The 20,752-nt window shown below is 38.8% G+C and overlaps 2 protein-coding genes and 1 pseudogene across 2 annotated transcripts in view; 2 read left to right on the plus strand and 1 right to left on the minus strand.

Annotated features, from left to right (window-relative positions):
* The window catches only part of GLRA3 (glycine receptor alpha 3), a 211,561-nt gene extending 194,779 nt beyond the window's left edge, over positions 1-16,782 (minus strand). Inside the window, exon 1 of the mRNA XM_072952569.1 lies at positions 16,561-16,782. The gene's annotated coding sequence lies outside the window, so the exon portion shown is untranslated. The remainder of the gene's footprint in view (positions 1-16,560) is intronic.
* Positions 10,487-17,232, plus strand: LOC140690668 (disintegrin and metalloproteinase domain-containing protein 25-like). Its single transcript, XM_072952568.1, has 2 exons — positions 10,487-10,596; positions 14,635-17,232. The coding sequence occupies exon 2, from the start codon at positions 14,757-14,759 to the stop codon at positions 16,962-16,964; it is 2,208 nt and encodes a 735-aa protein (XP_072808669.1). The 5' UTR covers positions 10,487-10,596; positions 14,635-14,756; the 3' UTR covers positions 16,965-17,232.
* A 2,837-nt stretch (positions 17,233-20,069) lies between these two features.
* On the plus strand, positions 20,070-20,167 carry LOC116286155 (U6 spliceosomal RNA; annotated as a pseudogene).
* The last annotated feature ends 585 nt before the right edge of the window (positions 20,168-20,752 follow it).

Below are 20,752 nucleotides of genomic sequence, written 5' to 3' on the forward strand. Positions count from 1 at the left end.
AAATACCAAATGAGATCGCTCATATGTGGAATCTAAAAACAAACAAACAAAGCATAAATACAAAACAGAAATAAGACTCATAGACATAGAACACAAACTTGTGGTTGCCAAGGGGGCGGGGGGATGGGAAAGGATAGACGGATTTCAAAATTGTAGAATAGATAAACAAGATTGTACTGTGTAGCACAGGGAAATATATACAAGATTTTGTGGTAGCTCACAGCAAAAAAAAAATGTGACAATGAATATATGTATGTTCATGTATAACTAAAAAATTGTGCTCTACACTGGAATTTGACACAACATTGTAAAATGATTATAAATCAATAAAAAATGTAAATAATAATGATAATAATAATAATAATGATAGTAACATACAATGGAAGAAATCTGAAAAAATATATCTATGTATATGTAAAACCAAATCTCTTTGCTATACACCAAAACCTAACATTGGAAATCAACCACATTTCAATAAAAAGCAAAATAATTATAAAGATAATAACAATAAAAAAAAAGATGTGTAATGCCTTCCCTTTAAAGCCTTTGCTTGATTTTGAAGGAGCTTAGAACATAAGCTAGAGAATTCAGCTTTGAAGATTTAAGTATCAGAACATAATTACCCATTGCTTTCAGAGCTGAAAAAACAGAGGCCTATGGGCTCCCAGTAGAAAGCCCAGTAAGGCATATGTGTCTTCCTGAATTCCTATGTTTTCTTATATAGAACATCTAGCATACAATTAAAAAAATTACCACACATATCAAGAGGAAGAAATTATGGCCAATAATAAATGGAAAATAACAATAAATATAGTAAAAGAAAAGATAGAAGCCATCTAAAAGATGACCCAAAGAGTGGAAAAGACAATAATGAACAAAAAGTCACTATGACCACTACTGTAGAGAAACTGGAAGGAAAACGAATAGACCATGGAAAAGAAGGTAGGTTCATTTCACCAAACAACTGGCATCTATGCACACTTGTCAAATACACATTCTAGAGCTGAAAAATAACGTATTTAAATTCAGGAAACCAGTGAACAGTTTGAATCATAGACTGCATTGTATAATTAACTAAACTAGTTAACTATAAGAAAAGTTAGTGAAAAAAAAGTCAGTGACTGACACACAGAGAAAAGCATTAACATAGAGGAGTGATATGTGAAACATAGCAGTAAATCTGAAATGATTAAAATAGAGTCCCAGTTGAGGAGAAAGAGAATTGAATAAAAGTAATAAAAAACATATAATGATAGAATTCCCTCAAAGTATGGAAACCTCCCCCTGCTTCAAGAAAAATCAATGAATTTCAAGCAGAATAAACATACAAAAACACACATGTAACCATATTATAGTAAAACTGTTGAAAATCAAAGACACTGAGAAATCTTAAGAGCAGCCAGAAATAATATATCCATATCTTAAAAGAAATGACAATAGAATAGATGGTTGAGCTTACACAGAAGGTATGGCTAGTGTGCACGCTAGTGACCAGAGGGGAGTGTGCTGCTGAGCTCCGCAGGCTGTTCCCCACATAAGGCCACTGCAGAGTGGGAAGTGTAGCCCATCTATCAGATACACAGAAATAAAAACATCAAGTCAAGCAAAGTGAGGCAACAGAGGAGTATGTTCCACATGAAGGAAGAAGATAAAATCCCAGAGGAAGAACTAAGCGGAGATAAGCAACCTACCAATAAAGACTTCAAAGTAATGATAATAAAAATACTGAAAGAGCTCGGAGAAGAATGGCTGCGCGCACTGAGAATTTTAACTATAAAGAAGAACCAGAGTTGAAGAATAACTAATATATATAATATATATAAAATATACACACATATATACACTAGAAGAAGAAATCACTAGTAGATTAGATGATACAGAGGAATACATTAGTGAACTGGAAAACAAAGTAGAGGAAATCACTCTAGTTGAACAGAAAGAAACTAAAAAGAATTTTTTAAATGAGGATAGTTTAAGAGACTTCTGGGAAAACATCAAACTACTGACATTCACATTATAGGGGTCCCAGAAAGAGAAGAGAGATAGATAAAAGGGCAGAGAACATACATAACAGCTGAAAACTTCCCTAACCTGGGAAAGAAAACAGATATTCAGGTTCAGGAAGCACAAAATCCCAAACAAGATCAACCAAAAGAAGACCACACCAAGACACACTGTCATTAAAATGGTAAAAATTAAAGACAAAGAAAAAATATTAAAAGCAGCAAAGGAATAGCAACGAGTTATGTACAAGGGAACTCACATAAGGCTCACAGCTGCCTCTGCAGGTCACGAAGGACTGACGTGATACACTCAAAGTAACAAAAGAAAAACAAACTAAAACCAAAAATACACAGCAAGTGTATCATTCAGATTTGAACGGGAGACAAAGTTCTACAGTCAAGAAAAAGCTACGGGAGTTCAGCACCACAAAACTGGCTTTTCAGAAAATGTTAAAGTAACTTCTTCAAGCAGGAAAAATAAGATAATTTGAAATAGGAAAGTTGGGAAACGTAAAAATCTCACTGGTAAAAGCAAACATACAGTAAAGAGAGTAGATCAACCACTTATAAAGCTAGTAGAAAAGTTAAAAGGAAACAGTAGTGAAGTCATCTGCAACAACATAAAACATGGCAGGTGAGTAAAGATGTCATGCTTTTAGAATGCGCTACAACTTCAGTAACGAGCAACTGACAATAGACTGTTACACACACAGGTCATTATATATGAATCTCAAGGTAACCACAAACCAAAAATCTATGACAGACACATAAAATAAAGATAAATACACCACAAAGAAATTTACAGGCCAATATCACTGAAGAACATTATGCAAAATTCTTCAACAAAATATCAGTAAATAAAATTTAACAACACATTAAAAGCATCATACACCATGGCCAAGTGGGATCGATCCCAGGAATGTGGTTTATTATTTGCCAGTCAGTCAGTCAGCGTGGTGTGTGACACATCACGTTACCAAACTGAAGAATAAAAATCACGTGATCAGCTCGGATGCAGGAAAACCTTTTGGCAAATTCAACATCCATTTATAATAAAAACTATCCCCAAGTGGGTACAGAGGGAACGCACCTCAACATAATAGAGGCTAAACATAACCACCTCACAGATGACATCATATTCAACGGCAAAAAGCTGAAATTATTTCCTCTAAGAACAAAGACAAGGATCGCTCACTCTCACCACTTTCAGTCAACATAATATTGGAAGTCCTAGCTACAGAAATCACTAACAACAAACTACCAGAAGGAAAAATTAAGAAAACAATCCCATTTACGATCCATTAAAAAAAGGAATAAAATACTTATGGATAAACTAAGCACTGGTTCTTTGTTTATTTGAAAAGATAAACAAAACTGACAAATCTCTAGCCAGACTTATCAGGAAAAAAAGAGAAAGGGCTCAAATAAATAAAATCAGATACAACTGACACCACAGAAATACAAAGAATCATAAGCAACTGCTACAAACAGTTATACACCAGCAAATTAGAAATCTAGGAGAAATGGATAAATTCCTAGAGACACAAAATTCCAAAACTGAGTTAGGAAGAAACAGAAAATCTGAGTAGATGAATTACTAGTAACGAAAATAAATCAGGAATCAAAACAACTCCAACAAACAAAAATCCAAGACCAGACGACTTTATGGGTGAATTCTACCAAACATCTTAAGAAGAGTTAATACCTATGCTTCTCAAGCTATTCCAAAAAATGGAAGAGAAAGAACTTCCAAACTCACTCTGCAAGGCCAGAATTACCCTGACCCCAAAAACAGGGCAGAGGGCATGCTTTGCATGCACAAGGTTCTGGGTTCAATCCCCAGTCTCTCCATAAATACATACATACATACATACATACCTAATTACTACACATACACACAAAAAAACTTTTTTAAAGAAAGACAATAATCCCATTTGCAATCGCATAAAAACGAATAAAATACAGGAAAAGTGTCAGTATCTTGGTGGCATGAGATGTTCCCTTTGTCTCTCCCCTTCTACTTAAGACCAGTAAAACCTCCATAACTCAACAAAGTTACCTCTGCCCAACACACCAGTGCACGAGAGAACCCCGCACGTCTGTCTATCTACCGGGGGTGGACTGGACCACACAAAGGCAGCGGGACCACAGGAATCACGGAGGTAGAGCCTGCAATCCCAGACTACCCCCGCAATGGCGGCTGAGCCAGCAGCCCCCGAGAACTGGGTAACTTCAGGGGAGGCGGCACACACAACACTAGCCTAACGGCCACAGTGGTACTCGCAGCCACGGGGACCCTGACAGCAGTGACAGTGCAGCTCTGTCCCTCCAGCTGTGGAGGGACTGCAGTGCAGCTCTGTCCCTCCAGCTGTGGAGGGACTGCAGCTCTGTCCCTCCAGCTGTGGAGGTGCCTGTGACTCCACCCCCTCCTGCTTACAGTAGAGTGGTGTGCACCTGCCAACCCTGGTCATGGCCAAGACTCCAATACTGGCTCCCTCTCCCCATCTTCCTCCTCTTGTAGCAGTAGAGCCTATGACCAAACAGACTCCAGATGTAGTGGAAACACCCACCACCGTGGGGCCCCAGACAGTGACACCAGAAGCAGCGAGGCACCAAATGACCCTGGTGATACAAGCAGCAAGGAGGACACCAGGCAACACCTATGACATATGGTAGAGGGTGAAAAATGTCACTTCTAAAGTATCATCAGGCTGAGCAGGAGAAAATAAACACTTATGCTATAGCGCCACCTACTGGAAATCAGAAAAGGCGTCCAATTGCTAACCTGTTGAATCAGTGGACCCAAATTAAAAAAAAAAACAAAAAACAGCTTTATCTGAAGAAAAACATTGTTCACTACTTCAGATGTGCTGGCAGAAGAACAGTTCATCAAGCACCATGAAGAATCCATGTAAAACGGTATCACAAGAGGAAAATGACAATTCTCTAGAAACCAAACTTAAAACTCGTGGGACATTGCGATCTGAGAGAGAATTAGAAAATAGCTGTCATGGAAAAAGTCAAAGAGCTACAGTAAAACTCAGGAAGGCTGTGCAGTGAGTACAGGGCTAAAAGTTAATGAACAGAAGGAATATTTTACCAAAGAGATTGAAACTCTAAAAGAGAACCAAAAAGAACTCAATGAATGAGATAAATAATGCATTAGAAAGCATTGGAAATGGTGCAGATCATATGGAAGAGAAAACTGGCAAGCTAAAAGACAGAAATTTAGAAATTATACAGATAGTAGAGGATGAAGAAATTCTATGAGAACCAACCGACTCTATTAGGAAGGGCAACATTAGCATGCAAGGAGAAGAGAGGGAGAAGGGAGCAGGGGGATTATTTAAAGAAAACAACAGCTGAGAACGTCCTAATCCTGCTGAAGGAACTGGATATACAAGTCTATGAAGTTAGGAAAACACCTAATTACTCCAATACAAAAAGACTTTCTCCAAGACACATTAAATTAAAAACCATCAAAGTCAATGACAAAGAAAAAGTTTTTAAAGCAGCCGGGGGGGGGGGGGGGGGCAGGTAACCTACAAAGAAACCGCCATTGGGCTACAGTTGATTTCTCAGCAGAAACTCTACAAGCCAGGAGAGAGTAGGATGACACACTTAAAATACTGAAAGATAAAAGCTGTCACTACATCTGGCGTCTTTGTTTTTGTGACTGACACCTAGAGGGATACCCACTGATTGATTGTGTCAGGTGGCCAGGGGGCTTGCGTTCCTGGGTCCCGTGGGATTGTAAGGATCAGAAAGATGGTCCTCGGCAGGCTACCATCCACAGGATACTTTACACAGAGCACACTGAAACACACAGAAAACTCGTCTGTGAAAGATCCCCATGTGCTTGTCCCGGGGGAGTTCAACAGCAGACTACATTAAACAGAAGAAAGGATCGGTGGTGAGCACAAAGAAAAAGGAGAAAAACCGCCTCACCAGAGCACCAAACAGGAAAAAAAAAAAAGAATTGAAATAATAAAGGACAGGTTAAGGGGCTTATGGGACACCACCAACTGGACTAACTGTAGTTTGCATTATAAGAGCCCCAGAAAGAAGAGGAGAAAGGGGAAAGGACAGAAAATGTACTGAAGTAATGATGCCTGATGACTTCCATAACAAGGGGGAGGAAACAGACATCCAGGTCCAGGAAACCCAGGGAGTTCCAAACAAGATGAACACAAGGAGACCCACACCAAAACACATCATTAAAATTCAGTCAAGAGTTATAGACAAAGAGAAATTCTTACATGCAGCAAGAGATAAACAATTTGTTACATACAAGGAAACTCAGATAAGGCAATAATCAGATCTTCCAGCAGAAACTTTGCAGGCCAGAAGGGAGTGGCATGATATAATCAAACTTCAGATTTTTCTTGTTCCCTGATTTCTCTGTATTGCTATAATCTTCTTAGTACTGCTTTTGTTGCATCCCATGGATTTTGCTATATTGCATTTTAATTTTTATCTGTCTTCAGGTATTTTAAATTTTTCTCCTTTCATTTCTTCATTGACCCAATAGTTGTCTGGTAGCATGCTATTCAGTCTCCACACATTTGTGATTTTTTTCAGCCACCTTCTTGCAGTTGACTTCTAGTTTCCTACCATTGTGATTGGAAAATACACCTGATACGATTTCAGTCTTCTTAAATTTACTGAGGTTTGTTTCGTGTACCAGCATATGGTCTATCCTTGAGAAAATTTCATGTGAACTTGAGAAGAATGTGTATTCTGCTTCATTTAGATGGAATGTCCTGTACAAATCTATCAAATCCATCTGGTCTAATGTTTGATTTAAGGCAGCTGTTTCCTTGTTGACTTTCTGTCTGGAAGATCCATCCGTTATGTAAGTGGGGTATTAGTGGGGTTTGCAAAAAATATCTCATAGGTAAATAGTCCTTCTCCTGCTGATAGCTTTCTCATTTCATTTGCCTATAAGAGTCCCATCCTTTTTGACCTCCCCCTTTACCTTTTTGTTGTCTCAAATGATCCCTTTTTTATTTTGTGTGTTTGTTACCAAATTGAAGCATCTGTAATTATTTTTACTTTCTATACCCTTTAGCCTTCATGCTATAATTGTTTAACAACCTATTCTGATACAGAATTGCAACTAACTCTGTTTGTTTATCACCTTACTCAAAGTTTTGTGTAATTTTGCTTTTTAATTTCAGGTAGGAGAAATCCTTTTAACATTTATCATAGGGCAAGTCTAATGTTGATAAACTCCCTCAGCTTTTATTTGTCTGGAAAACCTTTATTTCTCCTTCATATCTGAATAACTTTGCTGGATCAAGTACTCTTGGCTGATAGCTTTAACCTTCAGTAATTTAAGCGTGTCATCCTACTCTCTCTCCTGGCCTGCAGAGTTTCTGCTGAAAAAAGTCAATGGAAGCCCAATGGCAGTTTCTTTGTAGGCTGACATCCCTTTTACTCCATTATTGTCTCATTTTCAGCCACTCCCTTTTCAGTAAACCTGTTATAAAGTGGAAGTTTTTGTCCCCCAAAGTTTATATGTCTGCATCCTCAATCCCATCCAGAGGCGCTAAGAGGTGGAGTCTGGGGAGGTAATCAGCTGTAGATACATTCCTGAGGACAGATCTGCCTTGCTGGGATCAGTGCCCTCATTAGACAATGAGCAGATACCAGAGCTTCCTTTCTCAACCAAGTGACAGCACAGCCAGGAGGTGGCCCTCCTTCCGCGAGTAAAGCAAAGGCCCCTGAACAAGAATTAAGTCTCCTGGCACATTGATCTTGGATTTCGCAGCCTCTAGAGTTGTGAGAAGTAAATGTATTTGAGTCACCCAGTCTATGATAGTATGTTATAGCAGCCCAAGCTGACGAACGTGAAACTCTTTTTTCCTCTGTCTTTTTCTAATAATTCCAATGTTTGTCACGTCATTCCACCTGAATTTATTATCTACCTTCAATAAAGCCTAAGATAGGATCAGTCTCAAAACCTGTACATGCTTTCAGTAGATAATATTAAATTGTTAAATGACTAAATCATCTAGGTGCTCAAAGAACCCAAGAGATATCAGAAAATAGGAAGTCATGGAGCCAGAAACAGAAATGAGGTTTCAATTATTATCTTATGACATCATACATACCATTTCATAATTGTCTAACTTCTCCAAAATCAATTTTTCCTCCACAATCAGATCAATTTAACACAAATAACTGATTCCTAAGGTAACCACTCCCAAACATTATGTCCTCAATGTAAGTCTCCTGGAATATAATTCTTGAATAATCAAATGGCCCTCTGCCTTTTCAAATGAATAGCTGTTTTGAACGTGAACATATGCTTTTTCCAAGGACTGAAAATATCCCCTATCAGATGTTCATATTTTGTTGAGAGCCAGATGTAGTAATTAATTGTGTTTGAAAATTTTACACTGCCTCGGAGTTTCTAAACGAGGATATGTGGTAATTTCTGTGACTATGGTCTAATAAATAAAACAACATAAAATGTGGAGACCCAACAGACAAAAATAAACTCGCTGGCTGGAATAGATCTAAATAATACAACAGTTCTCAACTATTTAATGCTAAACTAGCACAAAACTCACACAGTAACTGTCTCAGGCTGTACAGACTGTCTTCAGCTGTCACAACAAAACACCAGAGAATTGGATTATAAACAGGGGGAATTTACTGCTCACAATTTCAGATGCTACAAGTCAGTGATCAAGGTGCCAGGACAGCTGAGTTAGTGCCGACTACCTGATCCCCGACTTCTTTTTGTATAACCATACGGCAGAAAGGAAGAGGAGTTCTCAGGAATTCTCTTTTCTGTGAGCACTAATCCCATTAATGAGAGTCCACCCTCAAGACCTAATCAAATCGCATCCCAAAGTCCCCACCTACTAATACCATCACCTTTGTGGGTTAGGATTTCAACAAATGAACTTGAGAGAACACAAACATTCAGAGTCTTGAAATGAGTAATACATATTTTATGCTAGAATAAAACATTTTAAAAAGATGAAATAACCAATTATCAATTGTGAAAAGAAAGCCACTTATTTAAAGTTGATCAGGCGAATTCTCCTAGCTACGACCACCATATAGAAACCTGGATGGCACAAAATTTTTCATAATGAATATTGATAAACATTTTCCTACACTTATGTCCCCTCGTCTGTATAATACTTGATTGTAATTAATTGTCACTATCCAGCCATTAAATTTTAAAGTCAAAAAGATCATGATGGATTGAACTGTATTCCCAAAAATTTGTATGTTGAAGTCTAACTCCCAATTACCTCAGAAAATGTTCTTATTTTGGAATCGTATCACCGTAGATGCAGTTAGTTATGATAAAGTCATACTGGAATAGGGTGAACCTCTAATTCAATATGACTGGTGTCATAATTAGAGAGACAAATTTGGACCAAGAGAGGACATCATGTGAAAACTGAATCATGCTGCCTCGAGGCAGGGTGACTTGACCAGAAGCTAGCAGAGAAGCCTAGAATAGACCTTTCCCCAGTGCCTGCAGATGGAGCCAGGCCTTGAGGACACTGATATTGGACTTCTAACCTCCAGAATTCTCAGGCAATAAATTTCTGTTAAATCACTCATTTTGCAGTACTTTGTTACAACAGCCCTAGAAAAATAATAGTGAGAAGAACAAAGTCAAAGCCAAATTTGGTCCTTTAAAGAAGTAGCTGTGAAGTAAGCCAGAGAGAAAGTGAAAATTCCCCAAGTTGGAAACGGAGGGGATATGAACTTCCGAAGGTAGAAAGGCAGTAAGACACTAGCAGATGCCAAACTGGCAGACATTACAACCTCCTCTCTGTCCCATGGGTAAACTCTCAAAGATAATAAATAACTAATCTTGCATCCTTGGTTTATCTCAACCAACTTGCTAACTGCCATTAGCTTATGTTGTCAATTTGTAACTGTCAGCTAGTCAATTTACCTATTAAATGTATTCCCACTGTTTCTACTCAACTCTTTCTTCTTCTAAATTTAGCTTCCTCTTTTTAATGATAATGTTTCATAACAGATGAATTGTATTTATGTGCAGACCAGAAGTGTCTCTTTGAGTGATTCATTGACCAACAAAGAAAGTTACTAATGATTACCAACATCCATATTCCATGTAAAATATTTTAAATAGGGTCAAAATTTTCTTATGGAAGTTGAGGTCCTTTAAATGTTCCCCAATATGATTCAATACTGAGAAAATAACAAGGGACTAGGGCAACAGAATGATCAAAATCATTGAAATTACAAAATTACTCTGGTGCCCATGCTGTTTGTCAGGGGCTCGAAGGTTGGGGATAAGGAATATAGTCAGAATTCTTCATACTGAAGAGTAATTAGAACTAACGTTTGATAGAGATGGTAGAGCCACAGTGAGGAGGGACTTCAGCCAGTTGTCATGGTCTGTGGAACTAGGAGAGTCTTGTTGCTAAGCAGCTGATCTAGAATTTAATCAAATAGAGACACAAAGGAATTTATTTTTTCTTTGCCATGTGAGGTCTCAGATAAGAACTTCATTCACATAAATGAGCAGCACAAACTTTACAAATATGGCTATGGCTAGAAAAGACCGTGGGAATTACTAATTCATCTGGTAAGTCATTCAAGAATGTAACCGTAAAGGACAGAAGCTAGAATTTGCGCATGCCTGAAAACACACACACACACACACACACACACACAGAGAGAGAGCAAGAGTCTTTACAAAGTATTCAGATCTTGAGAGAGATCAATGACATTTATTACTTCATCTTCTACTCTTGTTTACTTGTTCGAGAGCCACAAAATTGTGTTTTAATGGATCATTACTCATTACTCATAATGGATCATTTTGGAAAACAGTGCATTAGGCTATAAATTAAAGTGAGAAGGAATGTGATAATTAGGGTACAAAGATTAATGAATGTGATGAAAATGTGAGGAGATAGAAAAGAATTTGTAAAAGATGATGTGTAAGAGTCTACGTGGAAGTCTGTGCCGTTGTACACTGCAGCACGTCACTGAGGATGACGTTACATTCTCTAGAGGAATAACTTCTAGTCACTGCACAAAATGATGTAATGGTGGCAAATGTAGTATTGCTTAAATATTCTTTGCAGTAATAACTATTACTCAATAAAAAGATGTTTAAAAAGGCAACTTTTTTATGTGTATATACACAAACATATTCTTTGCAGTTTTCCTATTACCTGCTTGCAAACTGAGATTTTAGGAATAAATTCTGATATGGTACTTCTTACATTTACTCTCAAAAGTCCTCTATTATTCATAAATAATTCACTTTTATCACAACAATTCATACTCCATAACAAGCACCAAATATGTATCAGAGAGACACAGAGATTAAACCAGTATAGTAGGATTATACTCAACTTTTAGAGGCACTGGCCTTAAATTTTTCATTTAATGACCTTGATTTCTTCTTGTGGGCTCTTAACATTTTGTGAAATTAGAACTAGAACAGTACCAAAGCACCCTAGGAATTCAGGTCACTTTAATGATGACAATGTTTGGCCTGAAACAAGTCCTCCAACCAAGTATTTGCAACAATAAAGTCAGGACAAAGAAACACACCAGATCTTTATGTATCTTTATGTATTAACCATCATAAAATGGAGAATTCTTGCAATTCCAGTTGAAACTAATATTTTTGATATTTAATAATAACATCTATAGAAACAAAGATAATGTGGTTTTTAACTGAGGGCCATGTGTATTGATGAAGGAATTTAGAATCAAAGTTAAGAAAACTGTGGACAACAAACCTCAAATTATTCCAAGCATAAAGATTTTGAAATAAAATATCTACTGACGACTTCGTCTTCTAGTTAAAGAACCAAGCTGTCTCATCCCAATTTGTAGTTTCCACCTTTATGCACTCCCCTAAAGGCACCGATTTGTCTTCCCAGCAGTGTTGGTAGTATGTGATAGGAATGGCAAAAGCAGGCAAAAAAAGATTAATCTAGTTTGGGTTAAAGACTTTAGCTGACAGTGGTTGAACTGTCAGCTAAAGGGAGGCTAGAGCTAGGCTATGAACACTAAAGCTAATTTGAACAAAACCAAAAATGGGGAGTGGAGGGATAGAAAGAAAGAATATTTGAGTTCTTATCAATTTGAAGAGTCAATTTATTCAGAATAAAAGTAGTAGTTAAATTTTTCATATGTAAGCATGAAGATGCTCATAGGTGATAAGATAAAGTTCATAGTCAGAAGTGAATGGTGAATCATCACTGAAAATGAGTCGCGAAGGTAAAATAACCTCGGTGTCGTGTGGGTTGTCCATATGCTTGCTTACAACAAGATGTGGCTAAAATTACTGGTAGAGAATAAATTGCTAAATCAGATAGCCCAAACTTTGAGGTTTCAGTAGGACTGACTCAGAGTTGGTGTAACAGTGAAAAAGAAAGATAAATAGTGGTGTAGTGAGATGGCTACTTGTTTAGTGGTTTGAAAGTGTCTTAGGTAATCCAAGCAAACTGCAATCAGAGATCTAGTCTGTACGGCACATGGGAATTCTGAGAATGAAAATTTTCCTTTCTGCTGGTCTTCACATTGTTGACAGATATGTTAAATAGAATTAAGCAGGAATAAGGATAGAAGTGTGAGTAGAGAAGAGATTTCTGTTGCTTTTCAGGAAAAGTAAGATTCCAAAAGGGAAAGAAAACTGATTCCAGAAAGAAGACGTCAAGGTACTTAGAACCAACATTTTAAAAGAATTCAGTAGAAATTGGTACACAGTCCAGGAGATGATAGGTCCTGAATCGAACACTTTTCAGTTTTATATGACCTACTATGGGCTCTGCATTTGGTCCTCACAACTGACTTCACTTTCTTCTGTTTTCTCAATTCGTCCAATTGTCCTAAATATCATTACTTTGAGCACTCTCAGTACTTCAATGACCTGATGGAGACTGCGGATATTCATTAGATAAATAAACATAGGTATTTTATGTGCAAAATGTTGAATGCAATTTAATAAACACCTAATCTGTATCTTTCTCACAATCACTCTCCTCAAATTTGTGCCCAGGACCATCGATTCATTTAGGCCTGTTTTACTCATCTGTGTTTCCCAAGTGGGCAGTACAGTATATGTACTTTACGCAGCTTGTTAGTATGTTATTCAAGGAGGAATGTAATGTACTAGGGGTGGCAGACAGGCATTGTGCTAGTAGCAGATTTCTCATTTTAACAAATGTGTGATAATATGTTTATTATTCCCACAAGACTTTTTGTACATGTATTTTTCATACAGGATACACTTTTTCTCTTATGAAATATGTACACGTGAAGGTTGAACTGAAGAGTTGGTTGCTTTGAAATCCTAAAAATGAGCCAACTCAGATGTCTTTGCCCTGTAGGAAAAGAGGATCTTCCCCAACATTTTCCCCCCTGTTTTTGGGATTGATCTTCTTTGCATTTTTCAAGGTACTTTATTTTGCCTTCAGTACACAGGCGTTCCTTGGTATCCATGGGGGAGTCTAGGATCCCCCATGGATACCAAAATCCACAAATGCTCATATCCCTTATGTAAAATGGTATATAGTATTTGCATATAAGCTTTGCACATCCTCCCACATATTTTAAATCATTTCCATATTATAACAACTACTACAAGGTAAATGCTATGTAGAGAGTTTGAAATAGACTGTTTTTTACACACCTCCTTTATATATACATACATATATATACATACAAATATATATGTACTTTTAGAGGGTTTGAAATAGATTGCAAATGTTATATAAATAGTTGCTTATGTGAAGCGAGTCTAAGTTTTGCTTTCCAGAACTTTGTGGAATTTTTTTCGACTTACTTTTGATCCACGGCTGGTTGAATCTGGCTACATGGAGCTTGGAGACACAGAGGACAACTGTACCCCAATCTCTGACTCTTACTTTCTGAGCCAGCTTGATTTCTTCCAATTTTATACTTCTAGAGAATCTGAAAATGTTGTTCTTCTTGAGTATAATCAAATCTAAACATATCTGAGTGCCATCCAACACAATCCACGGCCTTCCAATCTCAACTATAAAACTGCCTATTATTGAGTGAATGTACTAATATGCAAGACAATGGATACTCTGACACAGCTGGACAGAATTAAAAGTAAAGAGGAACTAGGAAGAAGGACTAGTAATAATTAGTTACGTGGAAAAGACAAAATAATGATATGAGTACTTTTAAAATATCTCCTATAAATAATGTGACAAATAATTTATCATTTGAAATTTAAAGAAAAATATATCTTGATAATTACTCCATGTGAATATCTATAAATAAAGACTCCCGCTTAAAACAGGGTATCTGATTCCCCTTCTGTTGGGACCCATATGTTTTATGTGTTTATTGTGGAAATGTCTCCACACCCCCGTCTATTTAGAGAACAGAATAATGAATCAGTAGGTGTCCTTCGTGTAAGTTCAACAAGCATCAGCCGAGGCCAACCACCATCCTTCTGTAGCCGCACAGTCTCACTCAGCCTCACCACTGCTTACGAGCAAGTGCCATGCAGCGCACGGAGCCACGGCGTCAGCCCAGCGCTCACCCATCTCACCCACGCCCTTCTCTTCCCTTCCGTCTAGCTTTGCTCCTAACAACCACCCCGTCTCTGCTTTTCCTGTTGTTTTAGTGCTGCGGCTCTGGCAGTGTGACTCTGCCCGAAAACAGACTGAAGGTCAGTGCTGCATACAGTGATGCGTCCTGCCCTGCACACTTCTGCTCTCACCGGTGGCTCCATACCCTGGCGCCAGAATGGCTGTGGGTGAGGCCCTGGCACACGTGAGGACCACTCTCCCACTGCTACTCTGGTCGCAGCTGCTTCTGTTGCTTTCTGGATCGTCCTGTGTTGGACACGCCCAACGCCACAGTCCTCCAGAAGTGGTCATACCCTTGAGGGTGACACACACTGGCAGGGGCGTGAAGCCTCCAGGCTGGCTCTCCTACAGCCTGCGTGTCGGCGGCCGGAAACACGTTCTTCACATGAAGGTCAACAAGCATTTGTTCTCTCAACACTTCCCAGTGTTCACCTACGATGACCAGCATGCTCTCCTGCAGGAACAGCCCTTTGTCCAGAATGACTGCTACTACCAGGGCCATGTGGAGGGGGACCCAGAATCCCTGGTTGCCCTCAGTACATGTTTGAGGGGCTTTCGAGGAATACTACAGATAAATAACGTTGTTTATGAAATCCAGCCCAAAAGGCTTTCTACCTCATTTGAACACCTGCTATATAGAATGGACAAGGAGGAGACACAGCTCCCACCCATGAGATGTGGGTTAACAGACGAAGAAATAGCACGACAACTGAAGTTCCAAGAGAGTGTTGAGCCCACTTTGATGCAAAGTGGGTATGAAGGCTGGTGGACCCACAGGCGTTTTCTGGAACTGGCAGTGGTGGTGGACCACAATCGGTACCTTCATCATGAAAGTAATACCTCAAAAGTGCAGGATGAAGTATGCCTTACTGTCAATGTAATAGATAACATTTTAAGTACAATAGATGTTCATGTGGTTTTAATTGGAATTGAAATCTGGTCTGAACAAAATTACCTTGCAACAGATGACATAGACGACCTCCTGAGTGAATTTTGTGTTTGGAAGTTATCAGGTTTCAATGTCCGCTTGCCCCATGATGTTGCACACATTTTTGTAAAAGCAGACTTTGGCATTACCGTTGGCTTAGCCTATGTTGGCTCAGTATGTCAGCAACAACATAACTGTGGAGTTGACAGCATCCTGGATGATAACTTAAATAGTTTGGGATTTATTGTGTCACATGAGCTTGGTCATAACTTGGGCATGAAACATGATGATAACACATGCACATGCGGGCATAAAAGGTGCGTAATGTACCCAAGTAAATCACTGATACATAAATTTAGCAACTGCAGTTACGCCTATTATTGGGACACTGTTAGAAGGAAATCCTGTTTGAACCTTTTACCAAAGAAAGAGAGTATCTTCACGTACACACGCTGTGGGAACAGTGTGCTTGAGGAAGGAGAAGACTGTGACTGTGGCTCCTTACAGACGTGTACAAAAGATCCCTGCTGTCAGCCAGACTGCACTCTGACACCTGGGGCCGCCTGTGCTTTTGGGCTTTGCTGTGACAACTGCACATTCAGGCCACCAGGCTTCCTGTGCAGAAAAGAGGAAAATGAGTGTGATCTTCCAGAGTGGTGCAATGGGACATCCTACCAGTGTCCAGAAGACGTGTACAGGCAGGATGGGACCTCCTGCACGGGCGGGGGCTACTGCTATGAAAAGAGATGCAACAATCGCAATGAACAGTGCAGGCAAATCTTTGGCAAAGAGGCCAAGAGTGCAGATCAGAACTGCTACAGGGAAGCAAATACCCGAGGTGACCGTTTTGGTAACTGTGGTGTCAGAGTCACTTCATATGTAAAATGTGACACCTCAGATATCCTGTGTGGGAGGGTCCAGTGTGAGAATGTGACCAAAGTTCCCGTTCTGAGAGATCACACGACTGTGCGCTGGACTCACTTCAATGGAGTCACCTGCTGGGGTACAGACTACCACTTTGGGATGACCATACCTGACGCTGGCGAAGTGAAAGACGGCACAGAGTGTGGTGCAGGACGGATCTGCGTCCAAAGAAAGTGTGTCCTGATGTCCACTTTGAAAAGCAGTTGCTCACCTGAGACCTGCAATACGAATGGAGTCTGTAACAGCAGACATCACTGCCACTGCCACTTCGGGTGGGCCCCCCCCAGCTGCCTGGACGAAGGCAGCGGAGGCAGTGTGGACAGTGGCCCACCCCCTCAAAAACCAGAAGTCAAAAAAGAAAATATGCTGGGCAAGAGATATCTGCTACTATTACTGCTAATTCCTTTTTTTATTTTATTGTGTCTGTTAATTTTTCTTTTTATGAGACGCAAGAAAAGCCAGACGATGAAGCAGAGGAGACGGTTCCAAACACGACTAAGACGAGAAAGGTAAAAGGTGAGACTTCAACTAATAAGAATATTCCAACTTTACCTAAGGAAGAGGTGCAAACTGTACCAACTAAGACACCAACTTAGAAAGAAAAACCAGTAGTTCCAATTTCAAGACAGAACACCAAAACCGAATGATCTTCCCCACGTATTAAGTTTTAGTCTCCTGGCAGCAGAAATGTTACCGCATGTGTCATAGATCACTAACAGAAAATCCCAAGTATCTTATCATTTGGGACCATAAACAGCCATTAAACAACAAAATACCCTAATCCCTAGTTTGTGTCTACTTTCCATTATTTTGCCATTTTAGTGGTTAATTTTCATGAAATTCCTCTTTCTGTTTCCTGAGCAAACACAAAGTTTCTGGGTGGTGTTTTTGTGTGTGTTGTGATTTGCACGCATTTTGATTCTCAACCCAAATTACATCCTTCCCCTCTGTACTCTGCTCTGTCACACAACGAATGGGAACCTACAAACGCATTTCTGATTTGCCAGTCCTCTCCCTACTACTTCCTGCCAATGGGGGGACCTAGCGGGAGACTGGAAACCTGGGGAGCAGTCTGACTGGTGTTAATGGCAGTGTCGCGTCATTAACAGCTTTCACCTTGGCATCAACACTAACTTTCCACTATACGTACACGTGCGGTTACACCCAGGACCAGCAACATGATCAGCCTCAGACATGCTTGCCACTAGGCACTGCTACCCAGCACTTACAAGGCGGTTTTGACTCCCGAGTCTGAATCTTCTCCAAATTCCCCAGGTCCCAGCACCAAGGTGGGGAACCCTCTCCTCAGGGATCAGGTACCAGATCCACGGGATCTACCTCAAAGGTGTAAGTGCCCATCACAGCACCTCTTCCCTTTGATTTCTAGTCCTGGAAGGGACAGACACATCTTTGTTAGTAACTCATGGTTTTCTCAGGGCTATGCTTTCTCTCTTTGTGCCTGAATTCTCACTGATACGGTACTTATCATGGACTAATGGGGAATGCAGGGCAGAGTCTGACATCAGAAGGTTTTGGATTTTTAATATGCTGCCCTTTACCAAACTGGGAATAGGTTTTATACCAAGGTGGAATTCCTTCAAGACTTGAAAACAGAGAAAAATAAGACTTGCCACTCAACTCTTTCATAACTTTACCAATAAAACAGGATAAAAATAGGGTAAGAAAAGATACAATTCAAGGTAGGATATATAAATCTTGGTGGAACATGATTCCTCTAGGGGGGAAAAGCTTAGACAATCCCAATTATATTTAAAGAACCATATTTTGAGGACGTCAGGGAGCAAAGGAAGCAACGTGAAGGAGATGAACCACAATTTCAGGCAGGGGAAACAATTTTTCTCAGGATTGAATGTCGAAACATTGAGTCATGCCAGCTATTTTCCCCCCTGAGCACTTACTGATGCTGGATGTGATCTGAGCCCAGGGAGAGGACCTCTGTGAGAGAAGGAGAAGTCCCCGGTGGTCCTAGTTACTACGCAGGTCTAGATTCATAACTTGAGGGGCTTCTGATCCACAGTCATTTTCCTCCAAGTCACATGTGCTGAATTAGCTCTGTTGTGTGCTGTTGAGCTAGTCTGAAATATCTCCAATGCATTCCTCCCCAAAATCATGTTATATTTTGGACACGAGCCATAGTAAAAGGAGTCTTCTCTCAAGTTCACTTACCATCTCCACATAATACACTTATGTGACATTGACATTGCACACAGCAAGAGGTTGGACAGCTGTGCCGTGAACCTCTAGGTGAGAGACACTAATCCCCTATCGTCCTTCAGAGCTAAGAAAAGAGAGTCACATAAAACTCACAACTGAAAGTCTAGCAGGCCCAGCTAGACCTAAAGAAGAATTAATCCAAGATTCCCTATGAACTCCTTCACTCTGACCCAGCACAATCCATGGCTGGATGTAGGGAATCAGCTGCTTAGCCTATCTTCCTAACAGAGGAAAGATAAAACTCCCTAGAGCTGCTACCTGGAGCTTTCATTGCATTTCATACACAATTACTGAACACAATAAAACATTATCATACATGCTAAGGATCAAAACTGATGAACTATTACTAAGAACAAAAAGGGAAGGGAATAAATAAGAAGAAACTACAAGTGGTGTCAGATGATCCAGACAGTGGAACAAGAGTACATGACAAAATATAATTATGATTAATACATTTTAAAATAGAAGGAAAATACACAAAATATAAGAATGTAGAATACCTTCAGTGAGTTGGAATTTATACAAAAGTTTCAAATGGATATTTTAAAAATAAAAAGTACAATATATGAAGAGAATTCAGTGGGTGGTTTGGACTTAAACATAAGACACTATAAACCTCCTAGAAGAAAACATCAGCAAACATTACCTGACATAAATCTTAGCAATGTTCCCTTTTCTCCACACCCTCTCCAGCATTTATCCTTTGCGGACTTTATAATGATGGCCATTCTGATTGGTGTGAGGTGATACCTCACTGTAGTTTTAACTTGCATTTCTCTGATAATTAGTGATATTGAGCATTTTTTCATGTGACTATTGGCCATTTGTATGGCTTCATTGGAGAATTGCTTGTTTACATCTTCTGCCCATGTTTGGACTGAGTTGCTTTTTTTGTTGTTGTTATTAAGTTGTATGAGTTGTTTATATATTCTGAAAATTAAACGTCTATCAGTCACATCATTTACAAATGTCTTCTCCCATTCTGTAGGCTGTTCGTTTTGTTTTGCTTATGGTTTCCTCTGCTGTCCATACATTAGATAGCTGAAATACTATGACCTCAGCAGCCTCTAGGTTTTTTATTCTTTCTTTATGTTAGAATATCATCTTATCCTATATTGATAGCAGCAATTTTTCTAAAGGATTTTAACTTACTTCATTTTATTTTTTTGAACTCATAATCACGGTAAATGAAACACTATCTTACAGGTCCATGAATTATCTTTATTTACATCATTCAATTAATTTATATTAAAAGTACAACAAATATAATCCCCAATTCAAGAAATACCACTTCATTAATAATTTGCATCTTTCACTGTGCCCCTTCCATATAGCAAGGAACCCCATTTCCCTAATAGGAATAGTCACTATCAAGCCTTTTGTGTACTCATTCAGCACATACCAAAATCGGAACAATATAGAGATTAGCATGGCCCCTGTGAAACAATGATACGCAAATTCATGGAGCATTCTATACTTTCAAAATTAGTTGTTATCACATTAAAATAGACTATTGATATATATATGTTATAATATGTAAGCCTCATGGTAACCAAATCCTACAGTAAGTACACAAAAGATAATTTTAAAACAATCTAAGTATAGCACAAAAGAAAACCATCAAACTACAATGGAAGAGAAAAAACAAAAAGGAACTACAAAAAAGCCAGAGAATGATTTTTTAAATGACAGTCAGTACATAACTATAATTACTTTAAATAAAAATGGACTAAATCTCCGATCAAAAGACATCTAGTGGCTAAATGAATAAAAAAACCAGATAGATCCATCTGCATGTTGCCTACAAGAGACTCATTTTAGATGTAAGAACACACACAGACTGAAAGTGAAGAGATGAAGATATTCCACAGAAATGGAAACCAAAGAAAACTGGGATAGTTATATCAGACAAAATAGACTTTAAAACACAGACTATATTAAGAGAGAGTACTGCATGATGAAAAAGGGTCAATCTAAAAAGAGGATACAACATTAGTAAACATTTATGTGCCCAACATCTAAATGTATAAAGCAATATTAACATACTTAAAGGGAGAAATAGACAG

This window comes from Vicugna pacos, chromosome 31 (genome assembly GCF_048564905.1).
Source record: "Vicugna pacos chromosome 31, VicPac4, whole genome shotgun sequence".
In the NCBI taxonomy this organism is placed as follows: domain Eukaryota; kingdom Metazoa; phylum Chordata; class Mammalia; order Artiodactyla; family Camelidae; genus Vicugna; species Vicugna pacos.